Raw genomic sequence first — 22,783 nt, 5'->3', positions numbered from 1 at the left:
GTGTGCAGAGAGGACCAAGTGGCTGCTTTGCACAACTGTTCAGCCGAGGCCCGATGCCTCTGCGCCCAGGAAGCTCCGACTGCTCTGGTGGAATGAGCAGTGACGCCGAAAGGCGGAGGTCTGCCCTTGGCTCGATAAGCCTCAGACACCGCCAGTTTAATGAAACGGGCAATAGCCACCTTGGAGACCGCCAACCCTTTGCGCGAACCCTCCGGAACCACAAACAGGGAGTCCGTGCGCCGAAAGGACCCGGTGACCTCCAAGTAAATCCTCAACGCCCTGACCACATCCAGACGGTGCAGTTCCCGTTCTCTGGGGTGGGAAGGAGAGGGACAGAGCGACGGAAGGACGATGTCCTCATTGATGTGAAAGGCGGAGACCACCTTTGGCAGGAAAGTCGGGACAGGCCGAAGCACAACCTTATCCTGGTGGAAGATCAGGAAAGGTTCGGAGCAAGAAAGAGCCGCTAACTCCGACACCCGTCGGAGAGACGTGACGGCCACAAGAAAGATGACCTTGCAGGACAGAAGGCGAAGGGAGACCTCCCGTAAAGGCTCGAAGGGGGCTGATTGGAGCGCCGAGAGCACCACATTCAGGTCCCAGGAAGGAACTGGAGGGCGGTACGGCGGAACAGAGTGAGCCACCCCTTGTAAAAAGGTCTTAATTGGCCCTAGAGGGGCCAGGGGACGCTGGAGAAGAATAGACAGCGCCGAAATCTGACCCTTCAGAGAACTGAGGCACAGCCCCAGGTCCAGACCCGACTGGAGGAAGGACAGGATTGTGGGAAGAGAAAACCGGAGAGGTAGGATGCTCCGGGACTCACAGAACCCCAGATAGGACCTCCAAACCCGATAGTAGATCCTAGAGGATACGGGCTTACGAGCCCGGATCATGGTGCGGACTACGTCCGCGGAGAAACCCCGTCGCGTTAAGACGGCGGTCTCAATAGCCACGCCGTCAAACGTAGCGAGCCTAAATGCTCGTGGAAGATCGGTCCCTGAGAGAGAAGGTCTTCCCTGGAGGGCAGTGGCCACGGTGCGTCTGCCTAACAGCATCATTAGGTCGGCGTACCAAGACCGGCGGGGCCAATCCGGGGCGATTAGAATCGCGGGGACGCCCTCTGCCGCGATCCTCCGAAGAACCCGTGGCAGGAGGGGAAAAGGAGGAAAGACGTACAGAAGGGAGAATTCGCGCCACGGAAGGACGAGCGCGTCGGCGCCGTATGCCTTCGGGTCCCGTGCCCTGGCCAGGTATAGGGGGACCTTGTGGTTGAATTTGGAGGCCATGAGGTCCACGTCGGGGCGACCCCAGCGAAGACAAAGGGCTTCGAACACCTCTGGGTGCAGGGACCATTCTCCCGGGTCGATGGTGGACCGGCTGAGGAAATCCGCCGCCCAGTTGTCCACCCCCGGGATGTAAATCGCAGATAAGGCCGGCACGTGCGTCTCCGCCCAGAGGAGAATGAGGGTCACCTCTTGCATCGCTGCGAGTGCCTCCCTGATGGTTTATGTATGCCACAGCCGTGGCATTGTCCGATTGGATCCGAACAGGGTGGCCCCTCAGCAGATGGGTCCAGTGTCTGAGGGACAGAAGAATCGCCCTCAGTTCCAGAATATTGATTGGAAGTCTGGACTCCGATAGAGACCAAACGCCCTGGACGGACCGGGGAGGGAAAACCCCCCCCCCCACCCCCGTAAGCTGGCATCTGTGGTAATCACCAGCCAGTTCAGTGGACGGAAGGACTTCCCCCTTAGAGGGATATGCAACCACCAGCCGAGGGAAGCCCGAGCCAGGGGAGGCAGAAGAAAGGTCCTGTCCAGACTCCTCGGTGATTTGTCCCAGGCCGACAGAATTGCCCTCTGAAAGGTGCAGGATCGGAATTGTGCGAACGGCACCGCTTCGAAACAGGCAACCATCTTTCCCAACAACCGCATGCTGGATCTGAGGGAAGGGCGGTGATGACGGAGGAGACTGCGAACCGACCCGCGAAGGGCCAGACGCTTGTCCGACGGAAGGCGGACCTCCGCCAACTCTGTATCCAGGAGCATCCCCAGGAAGATCAGCCGTCTGGAGGGGGTAAGGGAAGATTTGGGGTGGTTGATAATCCAACCGAACCGCGTCAGGGTCTCCAGAGTGAGTTCCACACTGCGGGATGTCTGAGAGAAGGAGGGTGCCTTGACCAGGATGTCGTCCAAGTATGGGAGAAGAAAAACACTTCTTGAACGTAGAAGGGCCAAGACAGGGGCCAGGACCTTGGTGAACACTCGAGGAGCCGTCGCCAGACCAAAGGGAAGGGCGACGAATTGGAAGTGATCGTCCCCCACCGCGAAGCGCAGGAAGCGGTGATGACATGGAGCAACCGGAACGTGGAGGTATGCATCCTGAATGTCAATTGAGGCCATGAAATCCCCTCTTTCCAGGGAGGCCACTGCGGACCTGAGAGACTCCATCCGGAATCTCTGCAGTCGGAGAAAACGGTTCAGGCGTTTTAGGTCCAAGATCGGACGCACTGAGCCTTCCTTCTTGGGAACCACAAAGAGGTTCGAGTAGAACCCCCTGAACCTTTCAGTCGGAGGCACGGGGGCGACGACACCCTTGTCCATTAGAGAGTGAATGGCCGCGAAGAAGGCGGCCACTCGTACGGGATCTCGCGGAGGACGGGATCGGAAGAAACGGTCTGGCGGAATGGACGCAAATTCGATTTTGTATCCGCAAGATACAATCTCGAGCGCCCATGCGTCTGAGATGTGGGCCCGCCATACGTTCCTGAATAGGAGAAGGTGGGGGCGCACCTTCAGGCAGAGGGCTGCTGGCCTGTGGGAGCCCGTGCAGGCTGGGACTTGCGCCAGGTAGGTTGCGTCCGAAAAAACGGCTTCTTGCGTCTATCCTGGGCTGGGCCAGAGGAAGAAGAACTGGCCGCGGGTCTAGACCCGGTGGGCTTGCGAAAGGACCGAAAATGGGACGAACCAGCGCGACCACGGGGGGCGCCCATTGGCCTGGACTGGGGGAGGTGAGTACTCTTCCCACCCGTGGCCTCTGATATAAGTTCGTCCAGACGGGTTCCGAACAGGCGGGAACCTGTGAATGGTAGGCCGGCCAAAGAGCGTTTGGAAGCGGCGTCCGCCACCCAAACCTTCAGCCAGAGTTCCCTCCTGACAGAAACTGCCAGGGCAGAGGAACGGGCAATGAGGGCACCCGCATAAAGGGAGGCCTCACAGACGAATTTTCCGGCCTGAACAATTAGTTGGGCTAAGGAACGGAGGTCCTGAACAGGGACGTCCGACCCTAACTCCCGTTCCAGTTGCAAACCCCATTCAGAGACCGCTTTGCCAACCCAGGCGGAGGCAAAGACCGGTCTAAGGGCCGAACCAGAGGCAGTAAATATGGCCTTGGAGAGGGATTCCGTACGACGGTCCTCAACAGACTGGAGGGAAGATCCGTCCTGTACAGGAATAGTAGTGCTTTTGGACAGGCGAGCCACGGGAGGATCAACCTTAGGCGGGGATGTCCACGTGGTCACAGAATCCGCTGGAAAGGGATAACAAATGTCCAGCTTTTTGGGTGTAATAAAGCGGACGTTAGGCCGAGTCCAAGCCTTGGATACCACAGAAGAAAAATCAGCGTGTATGGGAAAAACCTTGGAGGCCTGTTTGGGGCGGAGAAAGGACACGCCGGCCTGTTCAGAGCTGGGGGGGTCATCGTGTAGCTGAAAGGTATCACGGATGCTAGTGACAAGATGCCCCACCGCGGACGCCAATTTGGACGGAAGCTCTGAGTCCATGTCCACGTCCGAATCCGCCAGTCCTCCCTCAGAAAGCGTATCCCTTTGAGAGGATAGACTTGACTGAGCTCGCACGCATGGCGGAGAGAGCGAAGCATCTGGAGAAGATGTGCGCTCAACCCTTGAACGTTTCTGAGTATGCCGGGCCCTGGAAGATTCGCTGGGAGGCAGGGAACCAGTGGGGGCGGCAGAAACGGTAGTCCCAGCGGGTGCGACAGGGATTGTGGCAGCCTGCGGGAGAGGCGGTCTATCCACGAGACGGCCCACTACGTGTGTAAGGCTTTCCACCGCCTGAGACAGAGACCTAGCCCAGTCAGGGGGTTCAGAGGCACCGGGGGGCGCAGCGGGAAGCGGGCCCTGCACCGGGGCCTGACATGCAAGGCAATGCGGCTCAGATTGCCCCCGCGGAAAAAGTTCCTTACAGGCGGTACAGGCATGGTACCAGGGTTTGGGGGCACCTGTGGGATCTGACATGCTGAAGTGTGGTTGTACTCTAATATAGAGACCACAAAGGGTTATAGCAGCTATGACCAGGAGGGTTAGGAGAGGGTTAACTGTCCTACCAGTGCCTCAGAAGAACGTCAGGAGATGGCCCAGATCAGCAGCAGCAGAGAAGCAGTGAACAGCAGTGAGCAGCAGAGAGCAGCAGAGAGCAGCAGAGAGCGCCCACAGAAGCCGAGCGATGTACACAGGAGGTTAGAGTCCCCCACCGTGTCCCAGCTTCCTGTCAGGAGTGAGGAAGCGCGGGAAACCTCAGCAGAAAGCGCGGGGAACAAGCTCCGCCCCCTCCAGCGCTTGAAATGTCTCCTGTGAAGGAGAACGTAGCTCCGCCCCCAAAATGACACGCGCGTAAGCCCCGCCCCCTGCCGGGACCGCTAAGCCCCGCCCCCCGTTCTCGGCGGGAAGGGGGAGAGAGAGAAGAGAAAAATGGAGTCAGCCCCGAATGAGGGGGAGGGGGGGGGGGGGAAAGATAGCAGCGTGGGGGGGGAACGGCGTGGGGGTGCTGAGGATGCTGCTGTGCTGCATTGTCCTGCAGATGAGCGCTCAGAATGAGCGACCACGGGTGCCCCCCTTACCCAGAGGGGTAGATGCTGCAGATAGGGACGGGGTATGGGCTGGAATAGCCATCTCACCGTGCGACGTCTTCACCCTCAGTCCTTTCCAGCAGGGTCGCCCCTTCAGCCACTGGCACCGCAGTGGCAGGAAGCTGGAAGAGGGGCTTGGCGTGCGGGCGACCCCCTAGCTGGCGGGATGTAGGGGAGCCATTGCTGCCCAGATCCTCCTATTGCTTCTGTGGGGGAGGCAGCAGTGCAGATAAGTTGGCACTGGCGCAGCTCAACCCCGGGAGAGCAGAGAGGTCTAATGCGTCTCTGGTATCCCTAGGAAAAAATAAAATAACAAAATTAGAAGAAAAAGTAAAAATAACAAGGAGAAAACAGCCCTGCAGTAGCAGGGAGTGTCTTGCCTCCTTGGACACTAAGCTAAAACTGGTAGCCTCTATCTCCAGGCTGAGGGTATAGCTGATGGAGGAGGGGCTTAACAGTTTTACTTAGTGTCACGCCTCCTAGGGAGCTGAGCTATACCCAAGGTCTGTGTCCCCCAAGGAAAATGGGCGAGAAATATGATATGGTCATTTCCCTGCTAACAAAGCCTTTCTGCAGCAGCATATACTATTCAGAAACACACAGCCTACACAAGGAATTTCTTCTGTGGCAGAAAGTAAAAGGTCTTATGACGTGCCACCAACAATGGACATCGTGTTTGAATCAAAACAGAGGAAAGGGGGCCATCAGGAGTGAAATAGGAGAACAATTACAGCATTTTTCCACACGGGGAGTATCAAGGGTCCAGAATGTTATTTGAATGTACTGTACAGAGACAGAAAATTCCTTACTTTTTCAGCGAATTCATGATCTTCATAGATATGCCACACTGCACCCAGCTTTTAATTGGTTTAGGACAATTTTTACCCTTAACAATAATTCCTTCAAGTTCAAGTCTGAAGGCATTGACCTCTGGTAAGAAAAGAAAGACATGAAGTAATAACTTTATTACCAATTCATGGTAAATATTTTTTATAGTCATTGAAAACATATAATGTGTAAGATAAACAGGAAGAAAAACAATGCATGCAGCGCAGTTTACAAAAAATGTGACTACACAAAACATTAGGTTCATAGAAATGCATGCAAGTAAATTGTCAAAAATAACTGCTCTCTGATGGATGGGACACACTGATGCAAATTGCTCATAACTGATGCGCAAAATAACGGATCCGCTTTTTTTCTGATTGATCAGAAGAACGGATAGATAAACTGGTGTGAACTTGGTCTTACTAAGGCTGGGTTCACACCTGAGAGTTTTACAGCGCGTTCCTACGCGCTGTAAAACGCTCAACAAGGAGAAACCAATGCTTCCCTATGGGAATGGTTCTCACCTGGGCGTTTTACAGCACGTACGATCGCGCTGTAAAACGCCCTACGCCCCAAGAAGTACATGAGCTTCTTTGAGGAGTCTTGTCGCGCGTTCCCGTAAATAGACTTTCGGGAACGAGCGACAATGGGCGTTCGCTTGTCTCTGTATGCGCGATTGCAAACGCCGGTACAATCGCGCATACAGAGCGCTCCTTTCAGAACGCTCAGGTGTGAACCCAGCGTAAGTTTTTTTTTTTTTTCATGTGAAACTGGGGTTGTGTAGCAATTTATATTGATGACCTATCCTCAGCATAGGTCATCAATATCAGATCAGCCACCACCATGCTATAACCAGCCAGACTGATCAATAAAAAGGAGTCTGAAGTATTGTAGCAAAAAGTGGTGCCAAAGACTTCAGCGCTGTCTTATATGTGTGCTCCCATCCAGTTATTGTCAGTATTTATGAGTTGTGGGCTCCCCACCCTGCCTACGCTGACAGCTTTCTTCCCATTGCTTCGGATAGGGAAAGAACTGCCAAAACGCTGGGTGGGCAGGGGCGTCAAGCTTATGTCCTCTGAGGACTTCTGATCTATGTTGGCATGACGTAAACCAGAACTGCTACTGTACCCCCCATAGCAAGACGCTTCTCTCCAGTACTGTGTGACCACAAGTGAGAGCACCATACCGGTCCCTACTTCAGTATGTAAAGCTTGGTTTTGCCTGAAACTAGGGTCCAGTCCCACATTTTGTAGCAAGCTCTTACCAGTGTTTATACTGACTGCTGAGGACAGTGATTGGCTGCATTGGTCACGTGCCATATCCATGACGTCAACATTGCAGTTTGTGAACAGCAGCAGGAGAACCAGCGCCACAGAATTGTGTGGCAGAAAGGGGCAAGTATGTAAGCAAACAAAAAGTCTTCTATGAAATGCTTTTACCTTCTGGTGTCATCTTGGCTAACTCTGGAACTTCCACATAAAAGTTTTTCCTGTAGGGCTCATATTCTATCTTTCCATGATCCACCGGCTCCAGGAGTTTGCGCTGCTTTGTCTGAAATCCGGTCAAGGCAGTCTGAAGATCAACCTCCTCCTCTTCTGAAGAATACTAAAATGATAACAAGTACTTTAAAAGGGAATCCACCAGCAGCTTTAACCATGCTAAACTGCTGACAGCACCGAGTAGGGGTTAGGAGAGCAGGACAAACATAGCTTTTGCTGATCTTTTATTATCAGGAATAGTGTTAATATGAACATTTATTCTGACAGATTTTTCTACATAAGTGCACAGGAGGCAGAAATTCAATATAAATTGCTCTCTGCATTGAATTGCTTCACAGCTCTCCCCTGCTCTGAGTGATTCTCTAAAATTCTACTATTCATGGCCTACCCACAATCGGAAAAGTCTTCAGTACAACTACACAATGGGTGGAGCTGTGTATTTCCGGCACCCGAGCTTCTTTACAACAGCTCATCAGCAGCGGTGCATCCTGTTGGACGCCTGCAGATCAGATAATGATGGCCTGCCCACATGACCGTATTTTTGGTTCGCTATATTTGCGGATCTGATGAGGACCTATTCATTTAACACTAATAAGGAGGTGGATAGTACAATTAAAGACCTCACTGTCCTCTTTACTCTGCATAAAACAACTTTTCGGTACTGCAAGATCATGTAACCTACAGTCTGACCACTGGACTGATTATTCTGGCTGACACAGCAGATCCTTGAGAGTCTCAGACTTGCATAGAAATTCTTATTACCAGCTGACACAGCAGATGCTGTATCAGCCTGGTCGTCAGATTGTAGGGTACATAATCCTAAAGCCCCAGGAAGAGTGCTATTTTATGCAGAATAAAGAGGCCAGTAAGGTCTTTCAACGTACTACCCCTATTGATGTAACAGATCGGGAACCAAGTTGGGAAAATAAATAAGTGCTTCTTCATGCATGGTTCACAAGTCCTACATCTCATTTCCATATTTCTGTCAGTTGCTTAATTTGTTTTTCACCGACAGGCCATGTTATAACAGTGGACTACAGATCGTATGCGTCATGACCACAAAAATCATTCCTATGGCACCTTTCCTGGCATATGGTCATGCTTCAACATCTTGTGTTCCATGTATGGTGCCTTCCTCATTTGCACTCTTCCCTGTAGCCTTGTCACTTAAGCTGTCTTAGCCAATCACATACAGTTTGCAAGACATGCATGTTCTATATAGAGTTTCCCTAGAGAGCCATCTACCTGGCAACATAATCTAGGAAAAATACTAGTCTAAGTGAACAGATCCTGTTCACAATTCCATTACAGCTTATACAAGGCTATATCATGTAGATATGCAAGCTGACCCACCCCACAGGAGGAGAAAAGCAGTTGCAGACTCAAATGCTGTGGTCACAAGTATTTGTGACCACAGCATCTGAGAAGCCATTCATTGTTGGTGGTAGCCTTGAGCCTTCTAAAGGCTCTGAGGCTACCACAACAATAGTTCCTATGGAGCCCTGCGTGTGACAAGTCTAAAGAAACGTATTGAATGTCCCATAGGCTGCAATGTTAATTCATTAGAGTCTATAGGACAAGAGATAATCACATGTTAGAGTCCCCTAAGGGAACTTAAAGGTGCTGCCAAGGCATCACACCTGTCCATGGGTTGTGTCTGTTATTACTGCTCAGATCCACTGAAGTGAATGGGGGTGAAGTGCAATACCACACACAACCTGTGGATAGGAGTGGTGTTTTTGTTAATAAAAATAAAAAACCCCATTAAAAATAAAGATCGTTTGCACTGCAGCATCCTACGGTCATGTGAATACACCCTAATTCAATAGATTCCAGGTCTAGCCGGCACATGCAGCATTGTAATTTATTATAATGCTGTGTGATCCATGTCAGACAACAGAGGTCAGAACAGGAAATTACACTGCCACATGCAGCATGGTTTCTAGCACAAACGATAATCGGGATAACACGTCTAACATATTGCCAAGCTTTTACTTTAATCAACGTGCATGGAATTCTTAAAGTGCAGTAGTCCTTTCATAAAATGACATTCCTGAAGAGAAGGCTTAATCCCAGTGCTCAGCCGAGCATTTGTCCCTTCATTTCAGAAATTGCAGGTCGTCTCAAATACAGGTTTTATACTTTAGTCGAAGAGGGTGCAACAAAAATATTACCTCCATAGCATCTTGATCATTCTCCATAAGTTCTCCTTTCTTTTTATTGGACTCCATGTCATCCTTTTTAGTATTCACCACGGTAACTACCTTTGTTACTGTTGGTCCAGTTTTCTGTGATAAAACAAAAAGGTACACAATAAAAAATAAAATTTATGTAACCCTTTCTACCCCAGGCCTGTTTACACCTTTCTGCTCAGGCCATTTTTTGCTAATCTGACATGTGTCACTTTATGTGGTAATAACTTTAAAATGCTTTTACTTATTCAGGCTATTCTGAAATGGTTTCTTTGTCACATATTGTACTTCATGACAGTGGTAAAATGTACTTCATGTTTGGATCATTTTGTGAATGCCATTTTATTTTTTGGGGATGTTAGAAGACTTAGTAGTTTAGAAGCAAGTCTTGAAATGTTTCAGAAAATTTACAAAACCCACTTTTTAAGGACCAGTGCAGGTCTGAAGTCACTTTGTGAAGCTTACATAATACAAACTACCCCCCTCAAGGTATTCAAAACCGATTTTACAAACTGTTAACCCTTTAGGTGTTCCAGAAGAATTAATGGAAAATAGAAATTAAATTTCAGAATTTCACTTTTTTTGGAAGATTTTCCATTTGAATCCATTATTTTTCCGCTAACAAAGCAAGGGTTAACAGCCAAATAATAATCAATATTTATGGCCCCGATTCTGTAGTTTACAGAAACACCCCATATGTGGTTGTAAACTCCTGTACAGGCACAAGGCAGGGCGCAGAAGGAAAGGAACGCCATATGGTTTATGGAAGGCAGATTTCACTGGGATAATTTTAAGATGCCATGTCACATTTGATGGCCCCCTGATGCACCCCTAGAGTAGAAACTCCCCAAAAATGACCCCATTTTGGAAACTACAGGATAAGGTGGCAGTTTTGTTGGTACTATTTTAGGGTACATTGATTTTTGGTTGCTCTGTATTACACTTTTTGTGAGGAAAGGCAACAAAAAAAAAGATTTTTTTTTTAGTGTCTCCATATTCTGAAAGCCATAGTTTTTTTTTTTTTTTTGTGGGCGACGGTCTTATGTAGGGGCTAATTTTTTCCGGTATGAGATGATTGATTGGTACTATTTTAGGGTGCATATGACTTTGACCACTTGGTATTGTTCTTTTTGTGATGTAAGGTGACAAAAAAAAAAAAATTGTCACGGTGTTCACCTGAGGGGTTGATATTTTTATTACAGCAAGTTCTTATGGACGCGGCGATATCTAATATGTATACTTTTTTTATTTACTGTATTTTTCGCTTTATAAGACGCACTCCCCCCCCCCCAAAAGTGGGTGAACAGAATAGACATAATAGGCGAGCATGGCGGCATGACGTGAACAGGGGTGTGCCGCGCTCTCCAGCTATGCGCCCACCTCTCCTGCTTGTCCGCAGATCCTAGACGGCAGCTTGCTTTTGTCTCTGTCCCGGCTGCTGTGCCGTGTGTCTGCTCCTAGCCCCGGGACATCTGCAGTTACGATCCTCCCAGGGCTTGCTCCAGCCTCCCCGAGCTACCTACATACACCCAGACCACACTCTTCTCTGGCAGGCTTCCCCATCTCCATGGGAACCTCCCAGGGCTAAAGTGTAGTGTTGGATCGGAGGTTTACAATTGCACAAACACGAACTAAGGGCCCATATATTTCTTATTATAGATTTCCTATACCCAGTCAGTCAATCTCTAGTTCATCATGGTATCCTATTTTAATATGACATTATATGCATAGTGAGTACTGCAGATAAGCGATTACTGCTAATTTAGCAAAGCAGCACTGCTAGGGGCTGCTGCATACACTTAATATGTGATGGCTGGGCTGGTATAACTGGGGCTTTAAGTAATGGGGTCAGAGTCCCTCCATATCAAAGTCACCCACAGTATTTAAGTTTTATTCAATAACAGCATTTTTGAAACAAATGTCTCCATATTCTGAGAGCCTTAGTTTATTTTTAATTTTTTTGGGCGATTGTCTTAGATAGGGTCTCATTTTTTGCAGTATGAGAAAACAGATTGGTATGATTTTGGAGTGCGTATTACTTTTTTGATCACTTGCTATTTCACTTTTTGTGATGCAAGGTGACAATTTTTTTAAAATCTTTTTTACGGTGTTCATCTGAGGGATTAGGTCATGTGGTATTTTTATAGAACAGGTTGTTACGAATGCAGCGATAACCAAAATGTCTACTTTTTTGGATTTTATTTTTTTCACAATAAAAGCATAAAAAAATATATTTTTGTTTTAACGTTTCAATAGTCTGAGAGCCATAGTTTTTTTTTTATTATTTGGGCGATTGTCTTAAGGGGTTCTGACGTTTGTTGTGCTCGGGACCCCCACTGATCAGCTGTTTGAGAAGGCAGCGGCGCTACAGGCCTTCTCACTGTTTACCGCAGGCCCAGTGACGTCACGACTAGTATCAACTGGCCTGGGCGCTGCTAAGCTCTGTTCACGCCAGAGAATAGATCAGTTTAATTAAAACGGCAGAACCCCTTTAAGTAGGGGCTCATTTTTTGCAGGATGAGGTGACTGTTAGATTGGTACTATTGTGGGGGGCATTCGCCTTTTTGATCGCATGGTGTTGCACTTTTAGTGATTTAAGGTGACCAAAATGTTTTTTTTGCCTTGTTTTATTATTTTTTTTTCCTCTACGTGTTCACCTGAGGGGTTAGGTCATGTGATATTTTTATAGAGCCGGTCGATACGGACGCGGTGATACCCAAAATATCAACTTTTCTTAGTCTCCCTATTTATTTATTATTACTTTATTTGGGGGAAAAGGGACGCTTTTTTTTTTTCTTTAACACTTGAAAACTTGATAACACTTTTTTTTGTAAAACCAAATTTTTGGGCTCACTCTGGGACTTCAACTTTTGGGGGTCTAATTCCCTTTACAATGCTTCACAATACTTCTGTATTGTGATGCATTGGCTGTAAGTGTACTACCAGTGTAATACACTTACAGCCTTCCTGCCTGTGAGATGCAGGGGGCTGGATCTCACAGGCTAATGGAAGGCAGCCATGATTCTTAAGGAAGGCATTGTGCTGCCTTCCCTGCCATCGGGTCCCCATCACAGCAGCGGGACCCTCGCCACACATCTCATGTGCCGCAGTCAGCACTGACAACGGCACATCAAGGGTTAATGCGTCACGTGTGGTCTTGTTCTACACACTCAGAAGACAATGGTGCCCACCTTTTCACTTCCACCTTTTACACTGCCCATGTTAAACTTCTTTACTTCTTCTTTGACCTCTTCCATGTAGGCATCCAGAGGGTCCAACTCCTCATCCTCCTCTTCCAGGGCTTCCTTCTCTCCCTCAGTTGGTTCATCTTCATCATCTGAGATAGATACAAAATAAGAAAAATAAATATAAAAAAAAAAAAAATTGTCTAAAATATAATCATTGGTCAAAATATGAAAGACTATTACCATCATCATCTTCTAAACTCCATTTCTTCCCTTGTCGCATTTCTTCAGCTTCTCTTCTCAGTTCTCCAATACTTTCCACAAGCCTCTTACGTTGCTCTTCTCGCCATTTTTCTACTCTCTCTTTACGTTTCCTCATTTCCTCTTCCAGCTTATTCTGATCAAAATTCTAAACATATAAAAAATAATAATTCAAAAATATAAATCGATGCTTCATTCTTTGACATTGACGAGTCCACATTAGCAGGTGCACATTAGTCAGGAGAGTCCACATAAAAATACCCAATTACCACCTACTTACCAGGAAGTATACCACACGGGTCGTGTGCTTTTCAGATGCTCTAACACAGCAAGACTGATACGGAAAAGAGGCCATTGCCCCATCTACATGGATGCAGGGACCTATTTCTAAGGATCTATAGTGCAGAGCATCAGGTAATTAGTTATCAAGATTTCTAACTATTACAAGCTAGCCCAATTAAATTACGCATTCAGTTTGGCCCAAAGGTCACTTCACTTTAAATAGTTCCACTCTTAGGTACTGTCACAGTCCTGCCAGTACTCATCAATATACCTTTGCCTCAAGAGGGCAGTTGATGACACCTTTTAATATATCTACAGTACAAAATAAATAAAACTATACAGTATTTTTCTCTTATTAAAGGGGTATTCTGCAGTTTTCACACCAGCACCTGGATTTGAATACTTTTGCAACTTCATGTAATTAAACAAACATTATCACTACTGTGTGCATCTGTACAGCGCCACCTGCTGTTTGCTGCTTGTAATTTCTCTGTCCTGCTCACTGGGAAAGAAGCACATGCTCCGTTCCATCCCTCAACTGCCACCAGCTGCAGCAGAAAGTGCACACCCTAAGGACACCACCTGAGCAATGAATGGGGAGGCTGGTTCTAGTTTGATTAGTCTGGATTGTTAGAAAGAGATAGTCATGTACTATATGATATCTGTTTTCACGCTTTCCATTATTCATTGGATAACCCCTTTAAAGAGGGAATGTAATGTCCATACCGACGTAGCATTAGCTGTGCTCAAGCCTAGTTCAGTGGTCTATTTTATGTTTCCATTTACCTGAAAGCAATGCCTATTGTAGCTACAAAAGCACATATACTCACACTGACATCCTTTTCCTTATCCTCTTCCTTCTCATCCTTTTTCTTTTCCTTGGTTACCTCTGAAAGGTCTGTTTTTTCTTGCGATTTTGACCTGTAAAAATGTAATTGAAAAATAGTAACATAAAAATGGAAGCTAAAAAAAAAAAAAAAGTCTCCTGATGATAACAGAAGCCATGTGTTAAAGATGTGTGAATTTTATTCTATATTTTTGTGTATCTAGGATTATAATGTTAACTTTTTCTACTTCCAAGTGCCCACCCACCCCCTCTTTGTTTCAAGACTGGAGAAGAGGGGGGGGGGCCACGCAAAGAGCTGTGCTGTGGGAAGTGTCCGATTTCTCATCCTTCTACAGGTGTTCCAACAAGGGAGCTATATAGAGAGTCATATAGACTGTGAAGGAGTGCATAAGCCAATTATATGGCTCGATGATATGTATATATTATTCACTGCCTATAGACGTATGCAGTATTATTGAAGTGTCACATATGACGTATGCAGTATTATTGTTAGAATAGAAGCCATTACAAAATGGCGATGGTAACCAGATGTTTACATTAGTTCATATTCCAAAGTAGGGCCAAGTGCGAAGATGCAGGTGTATTATCTCCTCTCTTCTTCCTTTTTGACCAATGAAACAATGTTTAAGCCTCAGTGAGGACTGCCCTCTTCTGAAGATGTATATACGCTTACCCCATGTAATAAAAGTTAGAGATTGCATTGACCATCTATGTGTCAGCGTCGCCTCTCAGCCACGCGTGGATATTAACCCCTGGGGGGTGGGTACATTGATTTGGAACACCAGAGTGTATCTTAAATGCCCTAATTTAGGGCGTCTTCATCACATGTCTCTATGCAGAGCTCCCATCATACAATACTACTCCTGATGATGAAGTGTAGGTGTATGTAATAGAAAAGATACTTCACCCAGTAAAGCAGGGCACACTGAGGGCGTTGCTGGACTGAAAGGTTCTCTTCTGCACCCTATAACACGGCGTTTGGTCTGGAGAACTCTTCCTAGAAGCTTTTCACTGCCAAAATCCCCATGTTAAAGACCGTGGAGCAGGATGGGATCTGTTGGCCCTGCTAGGTAACCCGTCCGACACCAATAACAAATATTGGAAAAACTACCCCATCCTTTATGTGGCTAATCTCGCTCTATACAAATGGGACAATTAACCTCAAGTTGTCCATGATTTAAAAGAATCTTAAAAGTGGATGGTTCCAACTTGACACCCCTTTCTAAGTAAGGTGAAGAGCTGGTATTGCAGGGGCAATGCTGCGATTCAGTAACATGACATGCAGTGAATGGGTCACACCACAGACGGCCAACATCAATAAGCGACATGTACGGGACAGGACGAAGCACAAAAATACTCCGGTCTCTACAAACAGGAGACGCTTCTGTTACAGCAGGGCTAGTGCAGCGATGGCTAACCTCCGGCACTCCAGCTGTGGTGAAACTACGACTCCCAGCATGCTCCATTAATTTCTATGGACTTCTGGGAACAGCCAAGCAAGTGTACATCTTGAGAGTTGTAGTTTTACCACAGCTGGAGTGCTGGAGGTTAGCCATCTCAGGAGTAGGGTGTAGAATGGGTCACAATATGCAGCATAAACAAGTACCCCCAGAGGGACAAGACTCCCTAAATAAAAGCACTATGGAAATAGACAGCATCTCTGGATGTTCTCTATCCCAGCGCTGGTGACTACTTACTACTTCACCATGCTGGGGCTCCGCACTCCCATGCTTAGACTGTATATGGCAGCACTGATTGATCGAGTTGGCAATGTAAAGGTTAACCATCACGTCTTGCAAGTCCTATTAAGTATAGCAATACAAGTGAAGAACACCTAACTCTGCGCACCTGCAAACCAGCCATGGAAGGCATTGAGCAGACTCCTCAAAACAGCTTCCTATTAACGTCAATGAGAAAAGATTTTGTATTTTATTTTTTAACACGTGGAAAAAAGTGTGCCCTATCATGTGGCAGAAGAAGCACTCCATGTCCTATTGAAATGAATAGAAAGCTAGGAAAAAACAGCACCAAATAAATCCATGCGTTTTTGGCAATTTTTGGTGCAGATCTGCTTCAAAAACCTCAAGCAATTCAGCTTGTAATGAAGTTAAAAATAAAAATAAAAAAAAAAAGCTACTTTTTCAAGCGTCTTCTTTTTTTAATCAGTCGTGTGAACTGGCCCTTACTGTGCCAACTACAACCTTAGGCCTCATGCACATGGCCGTTGTTTTGGTCCACACTCTGTGTGTTGCCCGCATCCGTTGCTCCGTTCCATGGCCCTGCGAAAAAAATATAACATGTCGTCCTATTCTTGTCCGCGCTTTGCGGACAATAGACATTTATATGTTTGCGGATCCGCGATTTGTGGACAGCCAAACACACCACGGTCGTGTGCATGAGGCCTTAACAGTACTCCCCAATAGTGCAATCTTACAGTGCAACCCCAGAGGGTCCATTACTAACAGTACTCTGTTGCTCCTGTAGAGTGTGCTCCCGCTGAAGTGGACCAGAAAGGGGAAAAAAGGAGAAAGCTAAAGACTGTTGTTCAGTTTGAGCTGTGGATCACAGGGATCCCAGCAGTCAGCCACCGCCAGACACCTATCCCCTACCTATAGACAGGGGACAAACCTTTTAGGCCTCTTTCACGCGACCGTTTTTCATAGATCCGTTTTCCAGTTTTGTGTTTCCGTTTTTCCGTATGGAATATACAGTAATTACATAGAAAAAATTGGGTTGGGCATAACATTTTCAATAGATGGTGCCGCAAAAACGGAACAGATACAGAAGACATACGGAGTACATTCCGTATGTGCTCTTTTTTTTTTGCTGACCCATTGACTTGAATGGCGCCATGGAACGCGATTTGCAGGCAATAATAGGACGTTCTATCTTTCAACAGATCGGAAATATGGAAACGGAATGCATACAGAGTACATTCCGTTTTTTTTTGCGGAACCATTGAAATGAATAGTTCCGTATACGGTACGCAAAAAAACAGCTTGCAAACGGAAAATGTGAAAGAGGCCTTAACCAGAGCCACACAAAGCAAATATACACAGGCAAGAAAGGGAGTTACAAGGTAATAATGGGTTGTTACCTTTTCTCTCCCTTTTTAGTTTTGCTAGGGCTGGCGGAACGTGATCGTCTACTGCGGTTTTTGCTGGTGGATCGCCTTCGCTCCCTGCTGCGTGATCTTCTCCTCTCCCGGCTCCGCTCTCTTTCTCTGCTTGGCCGACGTCTATCACGAGAAGAGAATTTATATTAATAGTTCATTCTGTCTTAAGGGTAGAAGATAGAGATGAGCGGACCCGAACCCCGAATGCTTTCACTGGAGTCTGGTTCGGTGTTCAGGTAATTTTATTATTTTCCGTTCTAACACGGTTATAGTGGAAAATAATAGCATTCTGAAGACAGAATGCAAAAGAATATGGCAATTTAGGGGTAAAACAACTCACCTCATCGCACTGCCACAGTGTCTTCTATCTTCCTTCAGCAGGACCTGCGATGACATCATCGCAGCTCCTGATAAACGAAGATAGAAGGACCTGCCATGACATCACAGATCCTTTTGCAGGTCCTGCTGAAAGATAGAAGACACTCCTGCACGCGATCAAATGGATGAGGGGTTTGTTTTTATCCCCTAAATTGCCATATTCTTTTACATTCTGTCTTAAGAATGCTATTATTTTGCGCTATAACGAAAAATAATAAGTGAAGTTCAAGTCCCCATTGACTGCAATGGGGTTTGGGATCGGGGGTCAAGTTCGGGTCCCGAACCAGAACTTTGACCTGAAGTTCGGCCGAACATGGTGGACCTGAACTTCCACAGGTCCGCTCGTCCCTAATAGATAACTAACAACCATCCAAACCACCTACAATGGACGCTTCCTGTCTCTGGAGCGTGATCTTCTGCGATCCCTGCTACGTGACCTCTCTCTCCTTCTATCGCGGTCTCGGCTCCTTGATCGACGGTCTTCTCTTTTAGTCCTCTTGTCAGGCGGGGAGTGACTTTTGGACCTGCTTCCAGAGCGACCGCGTGATGACGACCGCTTTCTGTAATGTCTAAGCAAAGAAAACCATACCAGATGAAACCTGTAAGTACACACTGGAAGACCGGCCCAGTTCGCACCAGCAATTTACAGCACAAACAGGTACAAAACTTTCCCTCCACTCACAATCACTGATGGAAACCACTGACCAAACACTGAAGTGGAAACTGGACTAAGTTTGATATACACCTATGTAAACTATGTTACTGTCCTTTCTAACAAGTAGCTAGATATTTTCTGTTTTTAACACAATTTTGAAGTTAAAATGCAGTTTTCTTTGGAAGGAGAAAGGTAGAATCTGGTTGGTTCCTCTGGGCAACATAGGCTACTTTCACACTGGCGGTCGATGCGGATCTGCACCGACGATGAAAGCGCTTGTATTTGTTAACGGATCAGTTTGCATTTTTCATTAAAAAAAAAAAGTCTAAGTCAAAATGGATCTGTCTGGTCTTACATTGAAAGTCAATGGGAGGTGGATCAGTTTGCAATTGCAGCATATTGTGTCAGTGGAAACAGATCTGTCCCACTTGACTTACATTGTAAGGCTACTTTCACACCTGCGTTCGATCGGATGCGTTCTGAACGGATCCGATCATATTAATGCAGACGGAGGCTCCGTTCAGAACGGATCCGTCTGCATTAAACTTAGAAAAATTTCTAAGTGTGAAAGTAGCCTGAGCGGATCCGTTCAGACTTTCAATGTAAAGTCAATGGGGGACGGATCCGCTTGAAGATTGAGACATATGGTGTCATGTTCAAGCGGATCCGTCCCCATTGACTTACATTGTAAGTCGGAACGGATCCGCTCGCCTCCGCACGGCCAGGCGGATGCATTCTCAGTGGATCCGCCTCCACTGAGAATGCATTAGGGCCAGACGGCTGCGTTCAGGGCCGCTCGTGAGCCCCTTCAAACGGAGCTCACGAGCGGACACCTGAACGCAGGTGTGAAAGTAGCCTAAGTCAGGACGGATCCGTTTGGCTCTGTTTCGTCGGACGGACATCAAAATGCTGCAAGTAGCGTTTTATTGTTGGCCTCCAGGGCGGAATGGAGATGGAACGGAGGCAAACTGATGCCTTCTGAGCGGATCCTTATGCATTCAGAATGCATTGGCGCAAAACCGATGTGTTTTGGACCGCTTGTGAGAGTCCATAACGGATCTCACAAGTAGACTCAAACGCCAGTGTGGAAGCAGCCTAAGACAGTCTTCCTTCAGAGCAGTTTTGATCACTCTCCCCCATGTTTGTACGTTCTCATCCTGCACTGATCCCGGGTTACAGGATGTTTTTATACTCCAGAGCTGCATTCTGCTGGCTGCTCCCAGAAATGCCCGTTGAAAGGCATTGATCCGGACTTAAAACGAACCTGGATATTCATGAAAAAAACGACTTATAAAGTCCTCGTCTCCAGCTACTGAAGTCACGCTAGAAGTCAAGGGGGTAACCCTTCCCTCACTCCAGGCTGTACCTCCCCTTCCCTAACCCCGCCTCTAAGTAGTGTAACTGACAACCGGCTCAGTCGCTGGGACCGCGCTTCTAGAGGCGGCGCATAAGCCGTCGGACTCTAGCGCGATCCTGTAACTGAATCGCGCATGCGCCGTCCCCGATGCCTGTCTTCTCTTCCTCACGCGCGATTCAGTTACAGGATCGCATTCGAGTCCAACGGCGCATGCGCCGCCTGTACAAGCACGGTCCCGGCGACTGAGCAGGGTGTCAGTTACACTAATTAGAGGCGGGGTTAGGGCAGGGGAGGTACAGCCCGGAGTGAGGGAAGGGCTACCCCCTTGACTTCAGGAGCTGGAGACGAGGACTTTATAGCTCGTTTTTCTCATGAATATCCATCCCAGGAAAGTGGCACAAGAATGCATTGAAACACAATGAGGATATCTATAAGGTACTGGTAATAGTTCATTATGTGAAATCCTGGTGAAAGGTTCGCTTTAAGCTAAACGTCGTTTCGGCGCATTGCCGGATCCGACATTTAGCTTTTTCTGAATGGTTACCATGGCTGCCGGGACGCTAAAGTCCTGGCAGCCATGGTAAAATGTAGTGGGGAGCAGTATACTTACCATCCGTGCGGCTCCCGGGGCACTTCAGAGTTACGTCAGGGCGCCCCACTCGCATGGATGACGTGATCGCATGGGGCGCTCTGACGTCATTCTGGAGCGCCCCGGGAGCCGCACAGACTGTAAGTATACCGCTCCCCACTACTACTATGGCAACCAGGACTTTAATAGCATCCTGGCTGCCATAGTAACACTGAACGCATTTTGAAGACGGATCCGTCTTCAAATGCTTTCAGTTCACTTGCGTTTTTCCGGATCCGGCGTGTAATTCCGGCAAGTGGAGTACATGCCGGATCCGGACAACGCAAGTGTGAAAGAGGCCTTATGAGCCAGACCCAGAAACAAATGCAATCCGTTTGCATACGGATTTTCGGATCCGGCAGGCAGTTCCAGCAATGAATCCTCCAAGTCCCCTTAGTCCAATGCTTGCTGGGCTGGGGACAACCTGCTTGGTGTCTGTAACGATGTCAGCCAGCACCGGTTTACTGGTGGTCCCCATGTGGGGTGAACGGTCACGTGTGAGATGTTGGGGGTTATTATACAGCACTGCACGGTTATTCTATACAGACGCACTCTGCGACCAGGGACAACCTGGAGTACGGGCCTCACCGGACACAGATACCTCCGTACTGCGCAGCAGCGCGACCAGCACAGCTCAGCACGTCCGCGGCGCACACAGTCCGCTCAGCTACATAGCACTCACCTGGACTCTCTGCCCATGGCGTTGCAGGCCTGTACACTACGTCCAAGTCTACCTCCCGCCTCTCCGTCGTCAAACGATAGTGATGGCGTTGATCCTGGTAGGTGTGATGTCACCGGAAGGGGCGGGGTCTCGTTAGCTAAAGGGCGGGGCCTCAGAAGGGCAGGATAAAGTTCAGAGAGAAGCGGGATGTTGTGATTAAGTCTGTGCATGGGAAGATGAAGTTCTGTGCATTTTATTGATTTTTTATTTATTTATTTTTTTACTTTGGGCCCTTTTATTTTTTTTGCTGGTGCCTGAAGAGATGAGAGTGATATTATTTGCATGGGACTGTATGTTGGAGGGACTGAAGGGAGATCCGTGATGTTATTTGCATGGGACTGTATGTTGGAGGGACTGAAGGGAGATCCGTGATGTTATTTGCATGGGACTGTATGTTGGAGGGGCTGAAGGGAGATCCGTGATGTTATTTGCATGGGACTGTATGTTGGAGGGGCTGAAGGGAGATCCGTGATGTTATTTACATGGGACTGTATGTTGGAGGGGCTGAAGAGTGGTGAGTGATGTTATTTGCATGGGACTGTATATTGGAGGGGCTGAAAGGGGGATGCTGATATTTGCATGGGACTGTATGTTGGAGGGGCTGAAGAGGGGGGGAGTGATGTTATTTACATGGGACTGTATGTTGGAGGGGCTGAGGGGAGAGATGTTATTTACATGGAACTGTATAGAGTAGGGTGCTGAAAGCGATGAGGGTGTTGTTTTCTACATGGGACTGTATGTTGGAAGGGACTAAAGGTGGTGTATGTTGAAGGGGCTGAAGGCAGGGGGAGATATGCATTTTACATGGGACTGTAGGCAGGGGGAGTGATATATTTTACATGGGACTGTATGTTGGAGGGGCTGAAGGCAGGGAAGTGATGTATTTTGGCCTATAGAGCTGTGTACATACGCTGCTAGATCACCACTAGCACGTCCACGATATATATTTCTCATAACTTTGAATAGTTTTATTAAAGGGGTTGTCCGAGTTCAGAGCTGAACCCGGTCATACCCTTATTTTCACCCTGGCAGCCCCCCTGAGCCTAGCATCGGAGCATCTCATGCTCCGATGCGCTCCCGTGCCCTGCGCTGGATCGCGCAGGGCACGGGCTCTTGTGTTTTCAATAACACACTGCCGGGCGGTAACTTCCGCCCAGCGGTGTGTTCGGTGACGCCACCGGCTCTGAGGGGCGGACTTTAGCTCTGCCCTAGCCGTTTTACTGGCTAGGGCAGAGCCAAATCCCGCCCATCAGTGCCGGTGACGTCACCGGGCTTCCTGTCAGCCCCATAGAGAGCCCCGGTACGTCACCGGAACTCTGAAAAATGCCTTTGCCCTGCGCAATTTAGCGCAGGGCAAAGGAGAGCATCGGAGCATGAACTGCTCCGATGCTCATGTCAGGGGGGCTGCCTGGGTGAAAATGGAGGTATGTCCAGGTTCAGCTCTGAACCCGGACAACCCCTTTAAGTAAAAATAAAAATGTGTTATATATGCAAATTAGGTCCGCACTTAACAGACAATAGGGGCATATCCTAGCGATATGCCCCCATTGTCTGAGATGGGAAAACTCCTTTAATGTCGTTATCGTATGAATTTTTGATATTGCCCAACCCTAGACCACCATAGTGACTTCTCTCTGCAGAGTCTGACAAACAGACATCTTAGTTTCCTACTTTTCCATCAACCTCCCACCTTCTCAACACCCCGTCCTGCCACCTCTAATATTTTCTGGTATGCTCCCCAATACTATACTGCAGAAACAGTTCCGCTGAAAATACTGGTACCACACAGAGTGAAGCAAGTACAAAAAATACCCCCTTAACTTTAAGATCAGACCCCCCCCCCCCCCCCATATCAGACCTCAGATGAGACCCCCTTCAGGCCTGCATGTCAGAAAACCCTCCATGTATTAGACCTCAGACCAGGCCTCTCAGACCCAACCTCAAGACCCCCTTATATCAATATCAGACC

General features: G+C 47.7%; 1 protein-coding gene across 1 annotated transcript in view; it reads right to left on the bottom strand.

Moving 5' to 3' along the window:
- Positions 1 to 20,899, bottom strand: part of DDX46 (DEAD-box helicase 46) — a 60,556-nt gene extending 39,657 nt beyond the window's left edge. The window contains exons 1-9 of the mRNA XM_044280943.1: positions 20,776 to 20,899; positions 17,837 to 18,022; positions 17,058 to 17,198; positions 13,944 to 14,034; positions 12,814 to 12,979; positions 12,577 to 12,722; positions 9,368 to 9,481; positions 7,134 to 7,299; positions 5,676 to 5,796 (exon numbers count right to left, since the gene is read on the bottom strand). Coding sequence (XP_044136878.1) covers positions 5,676 to 5,796; positions 7,134 to 7,299; positions 9,368 to 9,481; positions 12,577 to 12,722; positions 12,814 to 12,979; positions 13,944 to 14,034; positions 17,058 to 17,198; positions 17,837 to 18,022; positions 20,776 to 20,792 — 1,148 coding nt within the window. The 5' untranslated portion in view covers positions 20,793 to 20,899. The remainder of the gene's footprint in view (positions 1 to 5,675; positions 5,797 to 7,133; positions 7,300 to 9,367; positions 9,482 to 12,576; positions 12,723 to 12,813; positions 12,980 to 13,943; positions 14,035 to 17,057; positions 17,199 to 17,836; positions 18,023 to 20,775) is intronic.
- Positions 20,900 to 22,783: the final 1,884 nt, after the last annotated feature.

This window comes from Bufo gargarizans, chromosome 2 (assembly GCF_014858855.1).
Source record: "Bufo gargarizans isolate SCDJY-AF-19 chromosome 2, ASM1485885v1, whole genome shotgun sequence".
NCBI classification, from domain to species: Eukaryota; Metazoa; Chordata; class Amphibia; order Anura; family Bufonidae; genus Bufo; species Bufo gargarizans.
The sequence above is the reverse complement of the archived record's forward strand: the minus strand, read 5'-3'. Positions and strand labels throughout refer to the sequence as shown.